General features: G+C 32.2%; 1 protein-coding gene across 2 annotated transcripts in view; it reads right to left on the bottom strand.

Annotated features, from left to right (window-relative positions):
• ATRNL1 (attractin like 1) overlaps window positions 1–18,901 on the bottom strand; it is a 734,504-nt gene that overhangs the window by 531,371 nt on the left and 184,232 nt on the right. For both annotated transcript variants that reach the window (XM_057736176.1, XM_057736177.1), the window contains exon 19: window positions 9,992–10,129. In XM_057736176.1, coding sequence (XP_057592159.1) covers window positions 9,992–10,129 — 138 coding nt within the window. The remainder of the gene's footprint in view (window positions 1–9,991; window positions 10,130–18,901) is intronic.

Genomic DNA, 18,901 nt, shown 5'->3' on the forward strand with positions numbered 1-18,901 from the left:
CTAGCTATATACCAAGCACAGTACTACTACCTATGTAATAGGGACACAAAGATAATATTAAAATGATTAAAAAAAAAGACAAAACTTTTCTCATCAAAAAGTTAACATACTGCTTATAAAGATAAGTGAACAGTGACTTACAAAAACACTAATGGTTATCACCACGGAGGTACTAACACCACCTGAAGTTAGGAGGGACACGACAAGTTTTTAGGCTGAAATCTCCACTGAGTTGAGATCTGAAAAATGAATAATGGAGTCCAGAGGCACAGTAGTGTCCAGGGAAGTAACGACAGGAAAAATGGGTAAAGAGTTGGGTTTATATGAAGGAGTGGTTGGATATGAGATGAAAAGGAATACAATATTGTGAATGTCCTAGAAACAGAATAGAAGATCAACTAAAAGAAAGAGAGGCTGATCTATTTAGAAACTATCCAAGTGGGCTAAGCTAAAGTAAAGGTAGACACAACTAGACAATGGCAGTTCAATATTATGTCTTCGAAATGGATCCAAGTTTATATCTGAGATTCAAAGATGTAAGCGCATACTTGCTTTGGAGTACAAGAGTCTGGTAGTTCACCATTTGAGTCCTGGTTCCATCCCTTGCTGGCTTAACCTTTAACGTGACTCTTTAGGCCTATGTCTTTGGTTTACTCCTCTGTAAAATGGATATAATAGAATATACTTGACAGAATGCTTTGGAGAAAATGGAAAAATTGAGGCAAAGTTCTTAGCAATGTTCCTGGTATGAATAAACTACCATTAAATATTAGTTATATATGTTTTTAATATAATGAGTGGAGCTTGGCTGACAAGGAAAACGTTAGTGTCTTAACTTAAATGTGAACACAGAGTAAAAGAGAAGTAAAGATGTGGTAGACTATGAGAAATATGGTAGGATATGAAACCAGAAAAATCACTTGGGGTCAGAGCATAAAAGGCCTTGAGTGTCTCATCAGGGAGCTTTTAATTTATTTCACAGACACTTTGGAGTCAATGAAAGATTTTGGAAATGGTCATAAAAATCACTGAATGTTTTGGGGAAGAAAACTATGTCTCTGTCTTCCAATAAAGGCGGTATAAGGGTGGATTACAAATGGAAAGACTGCATACAGGAAGGGTAATCATTCATTAATTCAACAAATATTTAATAAGAATCAAGTAATCTGTAACATCCAACAGCAATAGAAGAGAAAAGGAATCATGGGGGCCTAAACTAATGAGGGTAATGGAATCCAAAGGAGGGAACAGATATCAGAGACAGTGTGGAGTCAGAATCAACTTGGGACAGAATACAAGGGTTGAAGAAAAGGAAGGAATCAAAGGTACCATTGAAATTGAGCCTAAAAAGAATCGTATTACCATTAACAAAGTGCAGGTGAAGGGAGAACATTTTTTAAATAATAAAGTTACTGAATTCAGTTTATGAACATTAATTTGAATAACAGTCTGCACAGAAATGTTTAATAAGAAGTCAAAAAATAAGTTAAAATTGCTTAATAAAGTACGCTGTACTAGTCACTAAACATACAATTACATGTTTCTATACTTGCTTTAAAGCCTAAAAGTATAGATTATGATTATTATAAAATCAGAAAATTGGCCTTTAAAGAAAAAGCAAAATAAAAGGTATTGATAAAATTATATGTGATTAAGAGAAACACAAACACTTGCAATCGTGACCTACGATATATAAAAATTAACTTTTGAAGAAAAGGCATTTCTTCTTAAATAGAATGTTAAGGAGGATTTTAATATGTTTATGAAATATTTACAAAGAATATTTATGCTGGTGCTTTTTTACACCTGCTCTAGGCATTTCTAATATATAATTAACTTCCCCACCATCACTAAGTAGTTTCTGAGATATGAAAAAGTATGTATGCAAATTGGTATTTAGCTTGATTTTGCTTTTTAAAAAATCTGTAAACATCAGAACAAGGTAAACACATGCTTAGACTTTCTCAGTTAACCTCTAATTTTCTGTAGCACACTAAATAAATGTTTTATATTTTTTAGAATATGAGAAGTATTTCCCACTTTAAATTCACCTCTTAATTTTCATCCTAGGCCTGTCATTTTCAGCTAATAGGAATTCCTCAACCTTTGTAGGTTAGGGTAGGAGCCACTTTTGTTTTTAAATTAAATTGTAATATTTTACCTTACTTATTAAAAAAAAAAAAAATAGTGCCAGATCCTCATAACATAAAACCTAAAACAATACATGATGATAAGCATTACATCAAGTGACATTAAAGAGAAATATTGAACACTTAGATAAAATAATAGATTGTATCTGGACCCAAATAGGTAAATATTGTCCTTGTAGATCTAAAACCAACAAATAGGTTTTTTTTTTTAAATTCCATAAGAGATAGAATAGTAAGTTCACTTACTGATGGAAAAAAAAGCATTTAACTGGCACAATTCATGGTCAAAAACTTATGTCAGAGGTGGAGATAGTCTATATCATCAAGTCTAGCAGCCGAAAAACCACTAACCAAGTGCCAAAAGTCAAAGTAAAAATTTATTTTAAGTCAGCATAAGTGGACAGTAGAATTCTGTGCAAATAAAAAGTAGGAAGGGAGATCTTGAGGAAGGTGCCAGAGTAAGCCATGCATGCCAAAGTTCCCAGCACTTAAAACTTCAGTGACTCAGACATATATATACTACCAACTGCAAAATAGATAGCCAGTGGGAAGTTGTTGTATAACAAAGAGAGTTCAACTCGAGGATGGAAGATGCCTTAGAGGACTGGGACGGGGAGGGTGGGGGGGACTTGAGGGGGGGGAGTCGAGGGAGGGAGGGAATACGGGGATATGTGTATAAAAACAGATGATTGAACTTGGTGTACCCCCAAAAAAATAATAAATAAATAAATAAAATTAAAAAAAAAAAAAACTTCAGTGACTAATATCTCTAGCAGTTTCATGAGACTCAGCCCCAGACAGTTCTTGCAAAAGGGCATCTAAGAGAAAAGAGTAGTCAACTGCATCTTTGATACTAACCCACTACCAAAGGTCATTCTAAAATACCTGACACTGTCAGGGCCAACAGTTTTCATAAATTCAGTTCTTCTTGTCCTTAAAATTCCTCTTATGAGAACAAAAAGGATGAAAAGAGCTTGAAAAGATGGAGTAGATAAAGAAAACACGGTTATTGAGCATTTGACGTAGAGGAACACTTGTACAAGGAAAACAAAGAGTTTCAAAAAATTAGTATAGAGAGAAGAAAAACTAGCTAAAAATATTATAGAAGCTCTGCAATGAAGACTGTTTTTTAGTTGTGCAGTTGAAGCAGGCAGCTCTACATGATTTACAAAGGCTTTCTTGTTTTCTTAAATTTATATAAAAATGTCATTCCGACGAGAATCTTAGTTCAAAGTATAACTTCATGACTATATCATATACTAAATACCTACATATAATTATATACCATTCATTTAATGGCCTCTCTTTGAAATATTTAAAATCTCAGATTGGCTTTTCTCTGCCACACACGATAATAATATGTACACAGAAAGTACAAACTTTTAACTTCGTTGTGTCAAAATAATTAATAGAAACAAGATTTCCATATCAAGTGATATTCATTTATCTACATTTCTAGATTATTCAGATCAATGCTCCCATTTTGAAAGAATTAAATTTCTTATATTTATTTCAAGATATGCTCGAGTTCATTTGGTTATAAACTTTTAGCCTCTCTGAACAATCTGAAATATGTAAGAAAGGTTTAATATGAAAAAGATCTCCCATCTTAGTAGAGAGAAAGAAGAGTTAATTCACCTTCTTCTTTATGACCCTCAAGTCTCAGAGATATCTGTGCGTTTATTCAAGTTTTAAATATTTCTGAAAGAGCTTGCTATGGACAGATATTAACAACATGCTAAAAAGAAAAACAAGTTTTGCCAATAAAAAACAAAGGTAAAAATAGAACTGTCCCTATGTTAAAAAAACTCTTTTTGTCCCCAACCTGGAAAATAAGTTTCTTTATCACTGTTAAAAATAAAATACATAGAAAGAAAATCATATAAGTATACTATTTAAGAACCTAGAAAAAGAATAATAAAATGAACTAAAAGACATGAATAAATACAAAATTAGATTTTACTAAGACCAGTTATGAATACAATGTTAAAGGAAACGAATTTATTCATAACACCAACCAAACCCATTAGACACCTTGCAATAAACTAACCAAAAAGAGTAAGACCTAGAGGAAAAAAACTATTAGTCATACAAACTGCAATTTTTTAAAAATACCTGTATATTTCACGTAAATAGCTTTTTTCTTACATTTTTTTGTGAATAAACAAAATAAATGCATATAAAGATGCTAAAATATTTTTAAGATTAATAACTTTATAGCTTAGTTTCTTACATTTAGAATAAGTTATAATGAAAACCATGCAACTAGATAATCACATAAAACTGAAGCTTGCAAACTGCCCTCAACTCTCAAGGGCCTAATCAGATCCTTCCCATTAAAATTAATCTCTTTGTCTCTGATTCTATCATTCAACTTCTACATAACACTATTACAGCACCCACACAATGTTCAGTTGACCCTGGAATAACAAGGGGGCTAGGGATGCCAACCCTCTGTGCTATAAAATAATAGTGTATAACTTATAGTTGGGCCCTTCGTATATGCAGTTCCTCCACATACCAGGTTCCTCCTATATACAGCTCTGCGTCCTCTATACACAAGATTCAAAAAACCGCAGACAGTGTGGTACTACAGTATTTACTATTTTAAAAAATCCGTGTATAAGTGAACCTGTGCAGTTCAAATCTGTGTTGTTTAAGTCAACTGTATATAAATTTAAATAAATCCTAACACACTACTTTGCATATAGCAAGTAGTCAATAATTGCGGAATTCAAGGATAATCCTTCATCACAAAGTAGTACAGTATTATTGAGTGTTGAACTGTTGTAGCACACTGAGCTGTTACTCTATTCAATGAAACTTTCACTTATTTTCTTTTACTAAAATTTATGTCAGATTGGAAAAAAATATGGCAAAAATAATATTGTCCCAAAAGTCTGATTACATTTCTATTAACATACTTAAGCCTAATGATGTTATAAATAGTAATAACAATAATTTGCAATAGCTTCCATTGTAGAATTAACATTTGCTGGAAAAACATATCATTTCATATGTTTATTTAAGCCTCACAATGAATTAAATTACCTGAATTTTGCAGGTGAGCAAAGTGAGACACTAAGGGATTAAATAATTACCCAAGGTGACAGTCGCATTGCCAGTATATTAACCTAATCAGTATGATTCCAAAGCCCAAACTCTTAACAATGTTATATGCTTGTATAGCTACAAAGATAGACAGATAGATAGATAGATACCAGTGCCAGAGCAAGTCTGTATCAGAGAATCTTCCTGAACATTAATAAGAAATAAAATAATTTTAATAATAAAGCACTTTTGATAGTTAATTGTACTAACAGATAGCCATAAATATGCCACAGTTTAAAAACAATCTGAAGAAAGTCTATAAGTACATTTATATATTGACAACATATTAAATGGTTTTAGTAGGCCAAATTTAAAAAAAAAAATCTAAATCTGCAGTACATTCAAATATAAATGTATTTCCTTATTTCCCTTAATACCACCATGGACTTTGAATTTTAATAAATGCAACTATTAAAGAAAAAATGAACTTTTCTCAATAAGGTGAACTAAAAATGAAGAAATAGTAATAAACTTTTACTTTTCATTTTTTATAAATTGATTTTAGCCATTTCTGCATTAAATATAATTCACCAGATGTGACATATTCTTTAGTTAGTTAGATAGCCAATGTGGCCCTAAGAGATAAAAATGAATTTAATATGTTACATCACCGTAGAAAAGTCATAAACAGCAAAATACTATTTTGCCAAATTTAGGAAATAAACTATAAAGAATTGTTTAAAGCCTCATAAACTACGAGGGAATGTGCAACAGCGAATAAGAAAGGTATTTATCTTTCATTTTTCATTCTCTTTAGTTCATTGCATTGTACCTCAGCTTTCCAGATGTATGAAGTCAGCAACAAAAATAATATGAAATAACTGAATTACTCTTAAACCTAGCAGAGAAGTACCATCCCCAAAGGGAAACATTTCTAAAAGTGCTATGCCTGGTGGAATGATAAAACTCACTATTTTAATTTAAAACCATTTTCAGCTAATACAGTTATTCGAATGTTCCTTTCGGCTATGTTAGCAAAAAATTAAAATAATACTTTGGTAATCTTCACGACACTAAATTTGGCAATGGATTCTTAGATATGAACCAAAAGCACAAGCAACAAAAGAAAAAAAAAGAGATAAATTGGACTTCATCAAAATTTAAAACTTTTATGCTTCTTAGGATACTGTCTAAACAGTGAAAAGACTACCTACAGAATGGGAGAGAATATTTGCAAATCATATATCTGATAAGGGCCTCATAACTAGAATATATGAAGAACTCTTGGAATTCAACAACGACAAAACCAAATAACCCAATTAAAAAATGGACAAAAAACTTGAATAGACATTTCTCCAAAAGATATACAAGTGGCCAATAAGCACTTGAAAAGATAAAAAGACGAACAAATATTTGTACATCCGTATTCACAGCGGTATTGTTTACAATGGTCAAAAGGTGGAAGCAACTCAAGTGTCTATCAATAGATGAATGGATTAAAAAAATGTGGTATGTACATACAACAGAATATTATTCAGCAATAAAAAGGAAGGACACATGCTACTACATGAAAGAACCTTGGAGGCATTATGCTAATTGAAAAAAGCCAATCACTAAAGGACAAATATTTATTTGAGGGGTCTAGAATGAATCATATTCATAGTGACAAAAAGTAAAATCGTGGCTGCCAGGGGCTGGTATTGGGGAATGCAGAGTTATTATTATTTAACGGTTATATAGTTTTAGCTTTGCAAGGTGAAAAAAGTTTTGGAGATGGATGGTAATGATGGTGACACAACCCTATGAACGTACTTAATGCAACTGAACTACACACCTAAAAATGGTCAAAATGGCAAATTTTATATTATGTGTATTTTACCATAATTTTTAAAATTTATTGTTTTTAAATGGGCAAGAATTGGAAAATATACAATGGCCAACAACTTCACCACTATTCACTAGGGAAGTGCAAACCAAAACTACAATGAGAAAGAGTTTTACACATACTAGGATAGCTTAAAGTTTTTGAAAATCTAAAATAATAAGCGTTGGCAAGGATGTAGAGAAATTGGAATCCTCCACATTGCTGGTGGGAATGTAAAATCATTCAGCCACAATGGAAAACAATTTGAACAATTTGGCAGTTCCTCAAAAAGTTAAACATAAAATTGCCATTTAACCCAGCAATCCCTCTCCTAGTTTACTCACAAAAGAACTAAAAACTTGTATTCAAAAAGAACTTGTGCATTAATGTTCATAACAGCACTACTCACAATAGCCAAAAGGTGGAAAAAACCTAATGTCCGTCAATGAATGAATGGGTAAAAATATTGTGATAGATCCATACAAGGGAATAATATTCATCCATAAAAAGGAATGAAGTACTGACAGACACTACAACAAGAATGAACATTAAAAACATTATGCTAAGTAAAAGAAGCCAGTCACAAAGTCACATATTTTATGATTCCATTTATATGAATTATCCAGAATAAGCAAATTCATGAAGAAAGAAAGCAGATTAGTGACTGCCAGGGACTGGGATGACTGCTTCATAAGTATGGCATTTTCTTTTGGAGTGATGAAAATTTTCTGGAACTTGACAGAGGTGATGGTTGCACAATATTATGAATGTACTAAATGCCACTGAATTGTATACCTAAAATGGTTAATGTTATGCTACGTGAATCTGACCTCAATTTAAAAAATAACTTTAAAAATGGGGTTATGGTTGGAAGCAATATATAAATAACACAAGTATATTAGGTAAATTACTTTACAAAATCCCCATGGACTATTACACAGGCATTAAAATAATTTGGAGAGTGTAAATGAAATCATTTTCATAAAAGTAAATTAAAACAACAATTATATATTAAATATATGAAAGGTTGCAAACACATATAAATTCCAATGTGAAAAAAAGCAACCTAGGCGTGTTTTTTTTCTGAAAGTTATGGAAACAAAACATACACACACACACACACACACACACACACACACATACATATAACATAAATAATCTATCTGAAATACTCTTTTTGGCCAATGTAATTCTTGGCTATAGAAAATTCAGTAGTAAAATTAGCTTTGGAAAACAGGATGGCTCTAAAATCTTAATCTTTTTCCTTAATAAACATAAAATAACAAAACACTATGACTCCGATAGATAAGGTTTAAACTTGGTGGATTCCGTTGTAAGCATAACTCCTGCAGCTTCTGTACACATGGAACATAGCACTAAGCTGTGGCTTTTGGCTAATAAGTGCTACTGGATCCTCCCTGTCCATATTAACACTACTTCTGCATTAATAGTTAAGAGTTAGGCCTAGGAATCAGACATTTTCTTCCTCTTCTCAGCAGGATGATCTGGGTATTCTACTTAACTTCTCTGTGAATTTGGTTGTATGTAAAACGGAGGTAACTGTGATTCCTCCCATACAGCTGTTGTGAAGCTGAAATGAGCTACGAGTACAGTGCCCAGAACACAGAAAACACAAGTGTCATCCAATTCACGTATTAAAGCCTCAATCACGGCAGAGCTTTCCATATCACAAAATTTCTATTCACCTGTCTTCAGTCAGCACCAAACCTGCTATTCCTGGAGCAGTTTTGTTGACTCCAAGGCAACAGCTCATCCTTCTGTGTTTCTCAACCCTGAGTATATATCAGAATCATTTGGGAAGACTTTGAAAAGAACCAAGAATCACCCTATGCCCTAAACTAAGAGACTGATTTAATTATTTTAGGGACTGACTCAGACATCCATATTTTTTAAAAGCTCTCCAGGTGGTTTAAATATGCAGGTAGTGTTAAAATTTTTATCTAGACCAGGCCCAGGCCCAACTCTCTCTATAAAGATTTCTCATCTTATCACAGCCAAAACTGAGGATCCATTTAGAAAAAGTAAGTTAAAGATTTAAGAAGAAGGACCAACCTAGAAATGAAGAAGGATTACTGAAAAATTACAATTTAAAAGGAAATTTTTTAAAGAAAGACCAAAATTTCGTTTTAAAAAGTAGGAGAAAGAAGCAGCAGGACAGAGAAGAAAATAGAGAAAAGGGTTTCATGACTGAAAAACGAGATAATAGTTAGCACTTACAATGCTCTTTTAATGTGCTTCAATTCCTATTATATGTACCTCTGTCACATATCATCTCATTTGTTCTTTACAACAATCCCATGAAGTGTTATCACCTCCCTTTTACATATGAGAAAAATGAAGCACTGAGAGTGTAAGTGAATTAACCAAAGCCATACATTTAAACAGTGGCAGAGTTGTAATTTCAGCCAAGGAATGATTCTAAATCCATGTCCTTAAACGTTATGCTATACTATCACCTTGTCAAACAAAACAAAACAAAACAAAACAAAACAACCCAAAACTTACCTGATGTAAGGTATACACAAAACCTTTATTTCTTATTTATAAAGTAAAATGTAAAATGATAACTTACTATTATTAAAAAACAAATTATCAGCAGTGATTATTTTAGAATAGTGAGATTACAGGTAATTTTTAATTTTAATTTATCTGCATTTAGTAAATTTCCTACAGTAATCATGTATTCATTTTGAAGTAAGAAAAATTAAGGTTTTCTTAAAGCAAATATATTACAGAATTTTTAAAGTTCATAGTCCCTAATAAATATATATTACCTTCCAAAAATATTGAGACTTAATGGAAAAAGACTTCTTTAATAAAATATATTTTCCATAAGAAGTATATATCTTTCTTCATTTTCTTTTCTGTAACAAAATTACACTGAAGTGAAAGAAAAAATAATTACCTGTACACTGTCCTCCATTGGTTGGATCTCCATAATAACCTGGCATGCAGTCTTGACACTGCTTTCCTGTGGTAAGATTTTTACACTGTTCACATACATTATTATTGATGCAAGTGCTATGTCCATTACACTGGCAAGCTAAGGAAAATAAGAAAAAAAAATTAAAAATATCTACATAACAGTATCAAGTGTAATTGCCATCAAGACAAAGAATTTATTTTACAAGTCTGAATTGTAGCAAAGTCCAAAGGGCATTTCCCAAGCTTTTTTTTAAACATGTGTCTCAAAATATTAATATATGACAATGTATGCAATAAATTTTTTTTGAAATTTTGCCTATGACCTGTAAAATGCAGGGGTTAGAAATTAAAGTGAAACATAAAAATTATAGCTAAGGAGTGAATACCTTTTAACATATTCCTTAAAGATTCATGTGACTATTATGTCTATTAAGTTAACACAAGAATAAATACAAGGGTGAGTAAAAAATTACCCGCACTCTGGCTGTACAATTTATTTTCATTAACTTTCAGAAAAGACAAATACATCATTTTTCAACACAATTTCCTTGCTTTTCAAAACACTTTGTCCATCTGTCAATAAGCTTTCCTATTCCCTCATTAAAAAACACCTTAGGCTGAGCTGCAAGCCACGAATGCACCGCTGTCTTCCTTCTTCATCAGAAAGTGAATCTGGCTCCTTCTTGATGGCTAACACTTGTGCAACCTTCCTTGAACTTCTCTATCTATTCATACACACTTCTTCGCAACAAAACACTTTCTCCATACTGCGCACAAAGTCCTCAATAAATAAGGCACCAGTTACACCCTCAGACCACAAAAAACGAATCACTGCACGCTACTTTTCTTTCGTGCAAATCAAATCACAAGTGGGGCAGCCATTTTTGCTCGCACCACAGTTACAAATGAACTGATGTAACACATTCACACCTGCACAGCAGTGACTGGGGAGACAGTAGCCTTGAACTGAAAGTGCTGATAAGACAGTGCGGCCAACAGAAGTTTTAATATAACTGGAGTGCGGATAATTTTTGACTCACCCTCGTAATATAGCTTTGATAAGGAATGTTAAAATGCATCTTAATTATATTTATATATAATAAGAAAGGATCAATAAATACAGAAAACTGTGTGGTAATAAGTCCTTACTTCAAGAAAATACATTACTGTAAAATTAACCAACTGTATTTTTAAATTAATTTGTGTAAATGTTAATCTTCTCTGGGGAAGAAAAGCTTCAAGGCTTAATGAAAATTCTATTTCAGTGTGAACTAAACAGAAACAGACAAAGCACGAGATTTTTCTGTCTTCATAATATGAGACCTAATGTGTTTTCATATTAATATTACAAAAGAATTAAAAAATTCTCAGATGAGAGGTAAGGTTCCTATACGAAAGCTCGTGTTTAGTGTCTACTGGGGGCATAATCCTGACTTAGTCTGGTAATGTCAAAACATCATCACTGTCACTTTCATGACATTTCCATCATTATTACAACTAAGATAATATTTGAGCTTTCTCTCACTCAAGCCAGGAAAGCCAATGTTTAGTTGATTGCAATTGTTTGTGGCTGGCACCTATATTCTGCTTGGTCAGTTTACATATTGCATCACTTTTTAAAATATTGTAACTACTATCCTATTGCTAGATAGTATACCAAGTGATATACATGAATTATATAACTTAATTCTCACAACAATTTTGTGTGGAAGGTACTATTTTTAGGGCCATTTCTAAGATCAGAAGGCCTGGATTAAGCAACTACCCAAAGTTGCACAACAACAGAAACAAATGTAATAATAAGAATATTCATAATAAATCGAGTTAAATAAGGACTCAAGCATTACATTTAGAATGATCACAATTTTGTTTTTAAATGTATTAATATGCCCATGGAAAAGTTAATGATGGTTATCTTAGTTCAGTAAGATTTTTCTGCATCATTGGTTGTCTACAATAAATTCATATTACTTTTATAATAAGAAAAAATGACAAGAACTTTAATTTTTTAATACTGTGCTTAAAAATTTTGTGTTTTTTAATAGAAAGTATTATGTAAAACCACTAAATTTAATCCACTCAAGTAAAAACAAAATTTATTGAGTGCTCACTACATGTAAAGCATTATCTGAAAAAGTCAAAATAAAAGATGGGTTACTATAAGTATTTTTATGAAACCGTGGTTACATTTTTTCATCAGAAAAACAAATGCCTTAACTTGCGAATAAAATGACTAACGTTACCAATCTCATCTACTATTCTCCTCATTAGATTACCACCGTCATAATAAGAAAACTTGCCAGCAGCAACAGGAATTGGGGTATGATGACAACTACATAAATAAAACTAGAAAGTAGTAACCTACTGCACCTCTGGGAATTAAAAGAGACCTCCTGGCATAATGCCACTCAACTGTAACCTTCCTGAAAGTGAAAAGTTCTCAAGGCAGTTCTGGGCCATGGTGCAGTCAAGAAGCATATATGCCTGCAGACAGCTGCTACAATGTGATACAGGAAAGTGTAATGTTCCAGGTAATGAACAGACCATACAGAAAGCTGGTATAATTTAGACCTAACTGCTGGCAAAGTTTCCAGCAATAAATGGATGGTCATTGTTGCAGTTTGTGACTAGTATGGCAGTGATGGCAAAGGGTAAGGCATGTTATAGAGAGCAGGACCCAGAGGTAATGGCTGTATCAAACACAGGAAAAGGATAAAAGCCTATGATGATGTTTTATTCTCCACTGCCATCAGGGTATTGGATCAACAAGCAACTGTAAGCTTGTATCTAATAGTTCTTCCAGAATACACTGTTACTTGAAAGTTTCTAATAACAACCTAGTTCTGGAACATGAATGAAACTAAAGAGAAGTCACCTATACTGTTTTGTTTAAATTTTAAAACCAGCCCAGATGGCTCCTCATCTATGTACACACAAACAGAAAAAATGAAAATAAAACATAATGAAAAACACAGCATTTGATATGCAAATAAAGTACATAGTTTTGAAAAATATGTGCTCTCTAAAACAGATGTAAAACATTAAAAAATATCTGCTTGGCATTCTCAACAAAATTCAAAAAAAAAAATACACAGAAAATCGAGGCTAAAATTTACCAGAGACTTTTTAAAAATGTAGTCCTTTAAAAGAAAAGGGAATTATCATTGCTAAAAATAAAACAGGGATTCAAAACAAGAATGTTAAATAGAAGTTTGAGCTAGTGACAGAACTTTACTATACATATGGATAGGTAAGCAAGAGCTAGTATGGGTTTCCAAACCAAGCAGGACCAGGAATATAATCTCTGGAATACTCAAGTAAGAGAGCTAAACTGGACCATATTTATAATGCTGAAAGCCTTCAACTGCACCCCTATCTGTGAAAAAGGTACTAAAATACATCACAAGCCCAAAGAAGCAGAAAAGAACCTTAAGTCTGCTGGGGTGTGTGTATGAAAGACAACAGTCACTTGTGAGAACTTAAAGCCTGTGCCAACCATATAAGCTGGGTTGAAATTCATACTATCCGTGAAACCCCAACATCAAACAATAGTGTTAAAACCTGTTCTGTAAACAATAAAGCCTCATGCACCTTGCAAAAGCAGATGTAAATGGCCCCTTGAAATACTACTTCAACTCAGGTCACACAAATATACCACTGAACAGAGACTGGAAAAACTTTATAAACTGCTATACAGTAAGTATTTTAGGTTTTGCAGACCAGAGAATCTCTTCACAACTACCATTGCTGCCTTTGTAGTGCAAAAGTAACCATAAACAATATACAAACAATTGATAATAGCTATAATCCAATAAAATTTTATTTACAAAAAATAAGCAGTCAACCAGGTTTGGCCTGCAGGCCTTGGTTTGCAAGCCTTTGGTACAGAAAAAAGAAAAAAAAAAGAAAAGAAAAGAAAAAAAAAACTTACTGAATTAAACCTCAAAATGAAAAATTATAAAGCAACATAAAGGAGAGTCAGGAGAAAGAGAGGGAGGTAATAAAAATGAGAACTGACACGCCAAGAACTGGAGTAAAGGAACAATTAAAAGACAACAAAAATATGCAAAATAATTAAAGGCAGAAAAAATGAGAAAATTATGCTTAAAGAAGTAAAGGCAGGTATGATGACAATGTTTCATCAAAAAAAGAATATCAATAAAAATATAAAAATTATTTTTTAAAAAACTGACAGAAATTATAAAGTAGAATAGTACAAGAACAGAAATGAAAAATACACTAGAGAGATTCAACAGTAAATTTGAACTGGCAGAAGAATTAGCAAATTTGAAAAGAGATCAATAGAAATGTAAACTGAAGTACAGAGAGAAGAAAGAATGAAAAAAAAATGAACAGAGCTTTAATTAAATGTGGGAAACCATTAAGTGCACCAATCTACATGTAAGGGGAGTGTTGGAAGGATAGGAGAGAAAGAATGCTAAAATTTATTTGAAGAAATAATTTCTGAAAAGTCCCCAAATTTGACAAAAATGTTAATCTACACATCCAAGGAGCTTACCAAACTTTAAGTACAACAAACATGAAGAGGTCGACAGATACGTTATAATAAAAGCGATAAAAGCTGAAGACAAGTAGAAAATCTTGAAAGCTGCAAGAGAAAATATGACTCCTCAATTACAAAAATCCCAGTAAGATTAATAACTGGTTTTAATCAAGAAAAGTGGAGGCCACTAGGCAATGGGATAATTTGTGCAAAGCTATCAAAAAAAAACCCGTCAACAAAAAGCCTTCTATCTGACAAAGCTGCTTTCCAAAAATTAAAGTGAAACATTCACAGATAAAAATTGAGAAAATTCACTACCAGCACATATACCTTACAAGAAATACTAAAGGGACCTCTTCAAGGAGAAAGCATGTGACACAAGAGAGTAATTTAACTCCACAGAATAAAACAAAAAGCACTGATAACAGAACAGTCATTATAAAAGACAGTAAAATATATATATGTATATATATAGCCTACTTTCTCCTTTTACTTGATTTTTTAAAATTACATTTCAAATTATACAAAAAATGGTATTTTTGAGGCTGTAAAACATAAAATGCAATGTATTTCCCAATAACAGCACAGAGGAAGTGTATGGGAGAAAATCTGTATTTGGTTAAGGACATGACAGGGTATTACCAGATGGTAACATAAATGCACAGGAACAAATGAAGAAAACCAGAAACAGTAAGTACAAAGATTAATATAACAAAAGCTAGAAGTACATACTAGTCCTCTCCTTTTTTTCCTCAGATTCTGTAAAAGACATAAAATTATATAAAGTAATAACTATAAAAATATACTGTTGGGTTTGCAACATATACACATATAATATATACAACAATATCACAAAAAGGGAAGAAAGAGACTAGACCTACATGAGTAACATTATTTCATCTTACTGCAATTAAGTTAGTATAAATCTGAAGCATATTTTAATAAGTTAAGATGTATATGGGAAACCCTGGAGTAACCACTAAGAAAATAACTCAAAAGAATATAATGAAAAATCATTAAAAATTAAAATGTTATATTAGAAAATATTCACTTACTGCAAAAAATAAATGAAGAGTGGAAGAACAAAAAATTCATGATATACATAGGGGAAAAAATAAAATAATATATAAATCTAAATACATCAAAAATAACGTTAACTGTGAATGGATCATGATTCAATCAAAAGGCAGGAAAGACAGACCAGATAAAACTATGTACCTTTTGTAGGAAACACATCTAAATACACAATTAAATTGAAAATGAATGGATGAAAAAAGATATAGCACACAAAGAGCAACCACAAGAATGACAGAATGTCTATACAAATATCAGACTTTCAAAATGTTACTAGAGATGAAGAGGGACGTTTTATAATGATTAAAGGACAATCCATCAATAAGATATAAAAATTGTAAACATACATGCATCTAACAACAGAGCCTCAAAATACATGAAGCAAACACTGACGGAAATTAAAATAGAAATACGGAATTTATAAGAATAGTTGGAGAATTCAATACCTCACTTTCAATAATGAATAGGACAACTAAAAAGATAATCAGCAAGGGAATACAAGACTTGGACAATACTATAAACCAGCTGGACCAAACAGACATAAATAGAACAATCCACATAACAGCCCCAGAATATACATTATTCTTAAGTGCACATAAAAAATGCTTTAGGATAGACTATATGCTAGGTCATAAAACAAACCTCAATAAATTTTAAAGGACTAAAGTCATATAAAGTATGTTCTCTAACCATAATTGAATGAAATTAGAAATCAATAGCAGAAACTTTGGGAAAATCACAAATTGTGGAAATTAAGCAGCACATTCCTAAATAACCAAAGGATGAAATAACAAATCATTAGAAAATTAAAAATTACTTTCAGGTAAATTAAAATAAAGGATAACATACCAAAACTTACAGGATGCAGCAAAACACTGCTCAGAAAGAACTTTATAGCTATAAAAGCCTACATTCTAAAAGAAAAAAGGTCTCATATCAACCTAACTTTGCACCTTAAAAAACTAAAACGTTAATAGAAAACTAAACTCAAAGCAAGGAGAAGAAAGGCAATAAAGATTAGAGTGAAAATAAATAAAATGCAGAGTAGGAAAGCAATAAAGAAAATCAATAAAGCTAAATACAAACTGTTCTCTATAATGTACAACAAAATCAACAAAGCTTTAGCTAGGCTAACAGAAATATAAGAAGACACAAATTATTAAAATCAGGAATGAAAGATGAGACATACTACTGACAAAGACTGGGAAAAAGGGACTGTAGGGAAATACTAGGAGCAACTGTATGCCAATAAATCAGATAACCTAGATAAAAGGGGGAGATTCTTAGAAAGACACTAACTACCAAGACTCACTCAAAGAGAAACAGAAAATACACACAGGCTATAACAATAAAGAGATTGAGTTAGTAACCAACAAAGTGCCAGAAAAGTATAGCCTAAGATCAACTGGCTTAGCTCATGAATTCTACCAAATAGTTAAAGGAGAATTAACAACAATTATTCACAAACATTTCCATACAGAGAAGCAAAGGGAAGACTTCCTAACTCATTCTGAGGCAACTAATAACGTAATATAAAAATAAGACAAACCTATCACAAGAAAAGAGGATGCCAGACCAATACCTCTTACGATTACAGGTGCAAAAATCCTCTACAAAATACTGGCAAACTGAATCCACTAGAGTATAAAAGGATTATATACCATGATTAAGTAGCATTTACCCCAGGAAGGCAACACTGTTTAAACATATAAAAATCAATCAACACACCATACTTGTAGAGAAATAAAGTAGGGGGAAAATCACATGATCATCTCAATAGATGGAAAATACTCAGCAAATGAGGAATAGCAGGGAACTGTCTTAACCTGATAAAGGGCATATATAAAAACATATACAATTAACACCATATTTAATGGCGAAAGACTGAAAGTGTTCGTTTTAAAGGCTGGGAACAAGATAAAACTGTCCTCACTTCACACTTCTATTCAACATTGTACTGAAGGTTCTGGACAGGGCAATTAGGTAAGAAAAGGAAATGAGAGGCATTCAGATTAAAAAAGAAGAAAACTAACTCTATTTGCAGATGACATAATCTTGCATATAAAAGCTAAGAAATCCACGAAAATTATTTAAGCTAATAAAAGTCTTCAGCAATATCACATTTCAATTGTAGGAAAATCAGTTAAAACTGATTGTATTTTTACACAGTTACAATGAAAAATTTGAAAATGGAATTAAGAAAACAATACCAAACACAATAGCATCAAACGAATAAAACATTTAAGAGTGTATTTAACCAAAGAAATGCAAGCCCTGTACATTGAAAACTATAAAACATTGTTGAAATGTTGAAAGTAATGAAAAGGCATCTTGTATTCATGGATTAGAAGACTTAATATTAAGACATCAATTTATCCCAATTTATCTACAAATTCAATGCAATATCTATCAAATTCCAAAAGATTTTTTTATAGGAATAGACAAGTAGATCCTAAAGTTCATATGGAGATACAGAAGACCCAGATTAGGCATAACAATCTTGATAAAGAAGAAGAGACACTTCCGAATTTCAAAACCTGTTTCAAAATTATAGTAATCAAACCATGTGCCATTGTCATAAGGATAGACATATACACTAATGGAATAGAATTAGGTCCAGAAATAATGCCATACATCTACAGTCAACTGATATTCAACAAGAGTGCCAAGAAATTTAAATGGGGAAATAACAGTCTTTTCAACAAATGGAGCTGGGATAGCTTGATATCCACACGCAAAAGGATGAATTTGGACCCATACTTCACACCATATATAAAAATTAACTAAAAATGGATCAAAAACCTAAATGTAAGAGCTAAAATTATAAAAATGTTGGAAGAAAATATAGATGTAAATCCTCATGACTTTGTACTAGGCATCAGTTTCTCAGATGTGAAACCACACGCTTAAGCAACTAACAGAAAAAAACAAATACACCAGACATTATTAAAATAAAAAAAGTGTATAAAAAGGGATGAGATGGAGCTATATGTAATGAGGTGGATAGAACTACAATCTGTCATACATAGTGAAGTCAGAAAGAGAAGGACAAATATTGTATGCTAACTCACATATACGGAATCTAAAAATGGTACTGATGAACTCAGTGACAAGAATAAGGATGCAGATACAGAGAATGGACTGGAGAACTTGAGGTATGGGAGGGGGCGGGGGGTGAAGGGGAAGCTGAGACCAAGCGAGAGAGTAGCACAGACATATATATACTACCAACTGTAAAACAGTCAGTTGGAAGTTGTTGTATAACAAAGGGAGTCCAACTCGAGGATGGAAGATGCCTTAGAGGACTGGGGC

The sequence above is a fragment of the Hippopotamus amphibius genome, chromosome 5 (genome assembly GCF_030028045.1).
Source record: "Hippopotamus amphibius kiboko isolate mHipAmp2 chromosome 5, mHipAmp2.hap2, whole genome shotgun sequence".
NCBI classification, from domain to species: Eukaryota; Metazoa; Chordata; class Mammalia; order Artiodactyla; family Hippopotamidae; genus Hippopotamus; species Hippopotamus amphibius.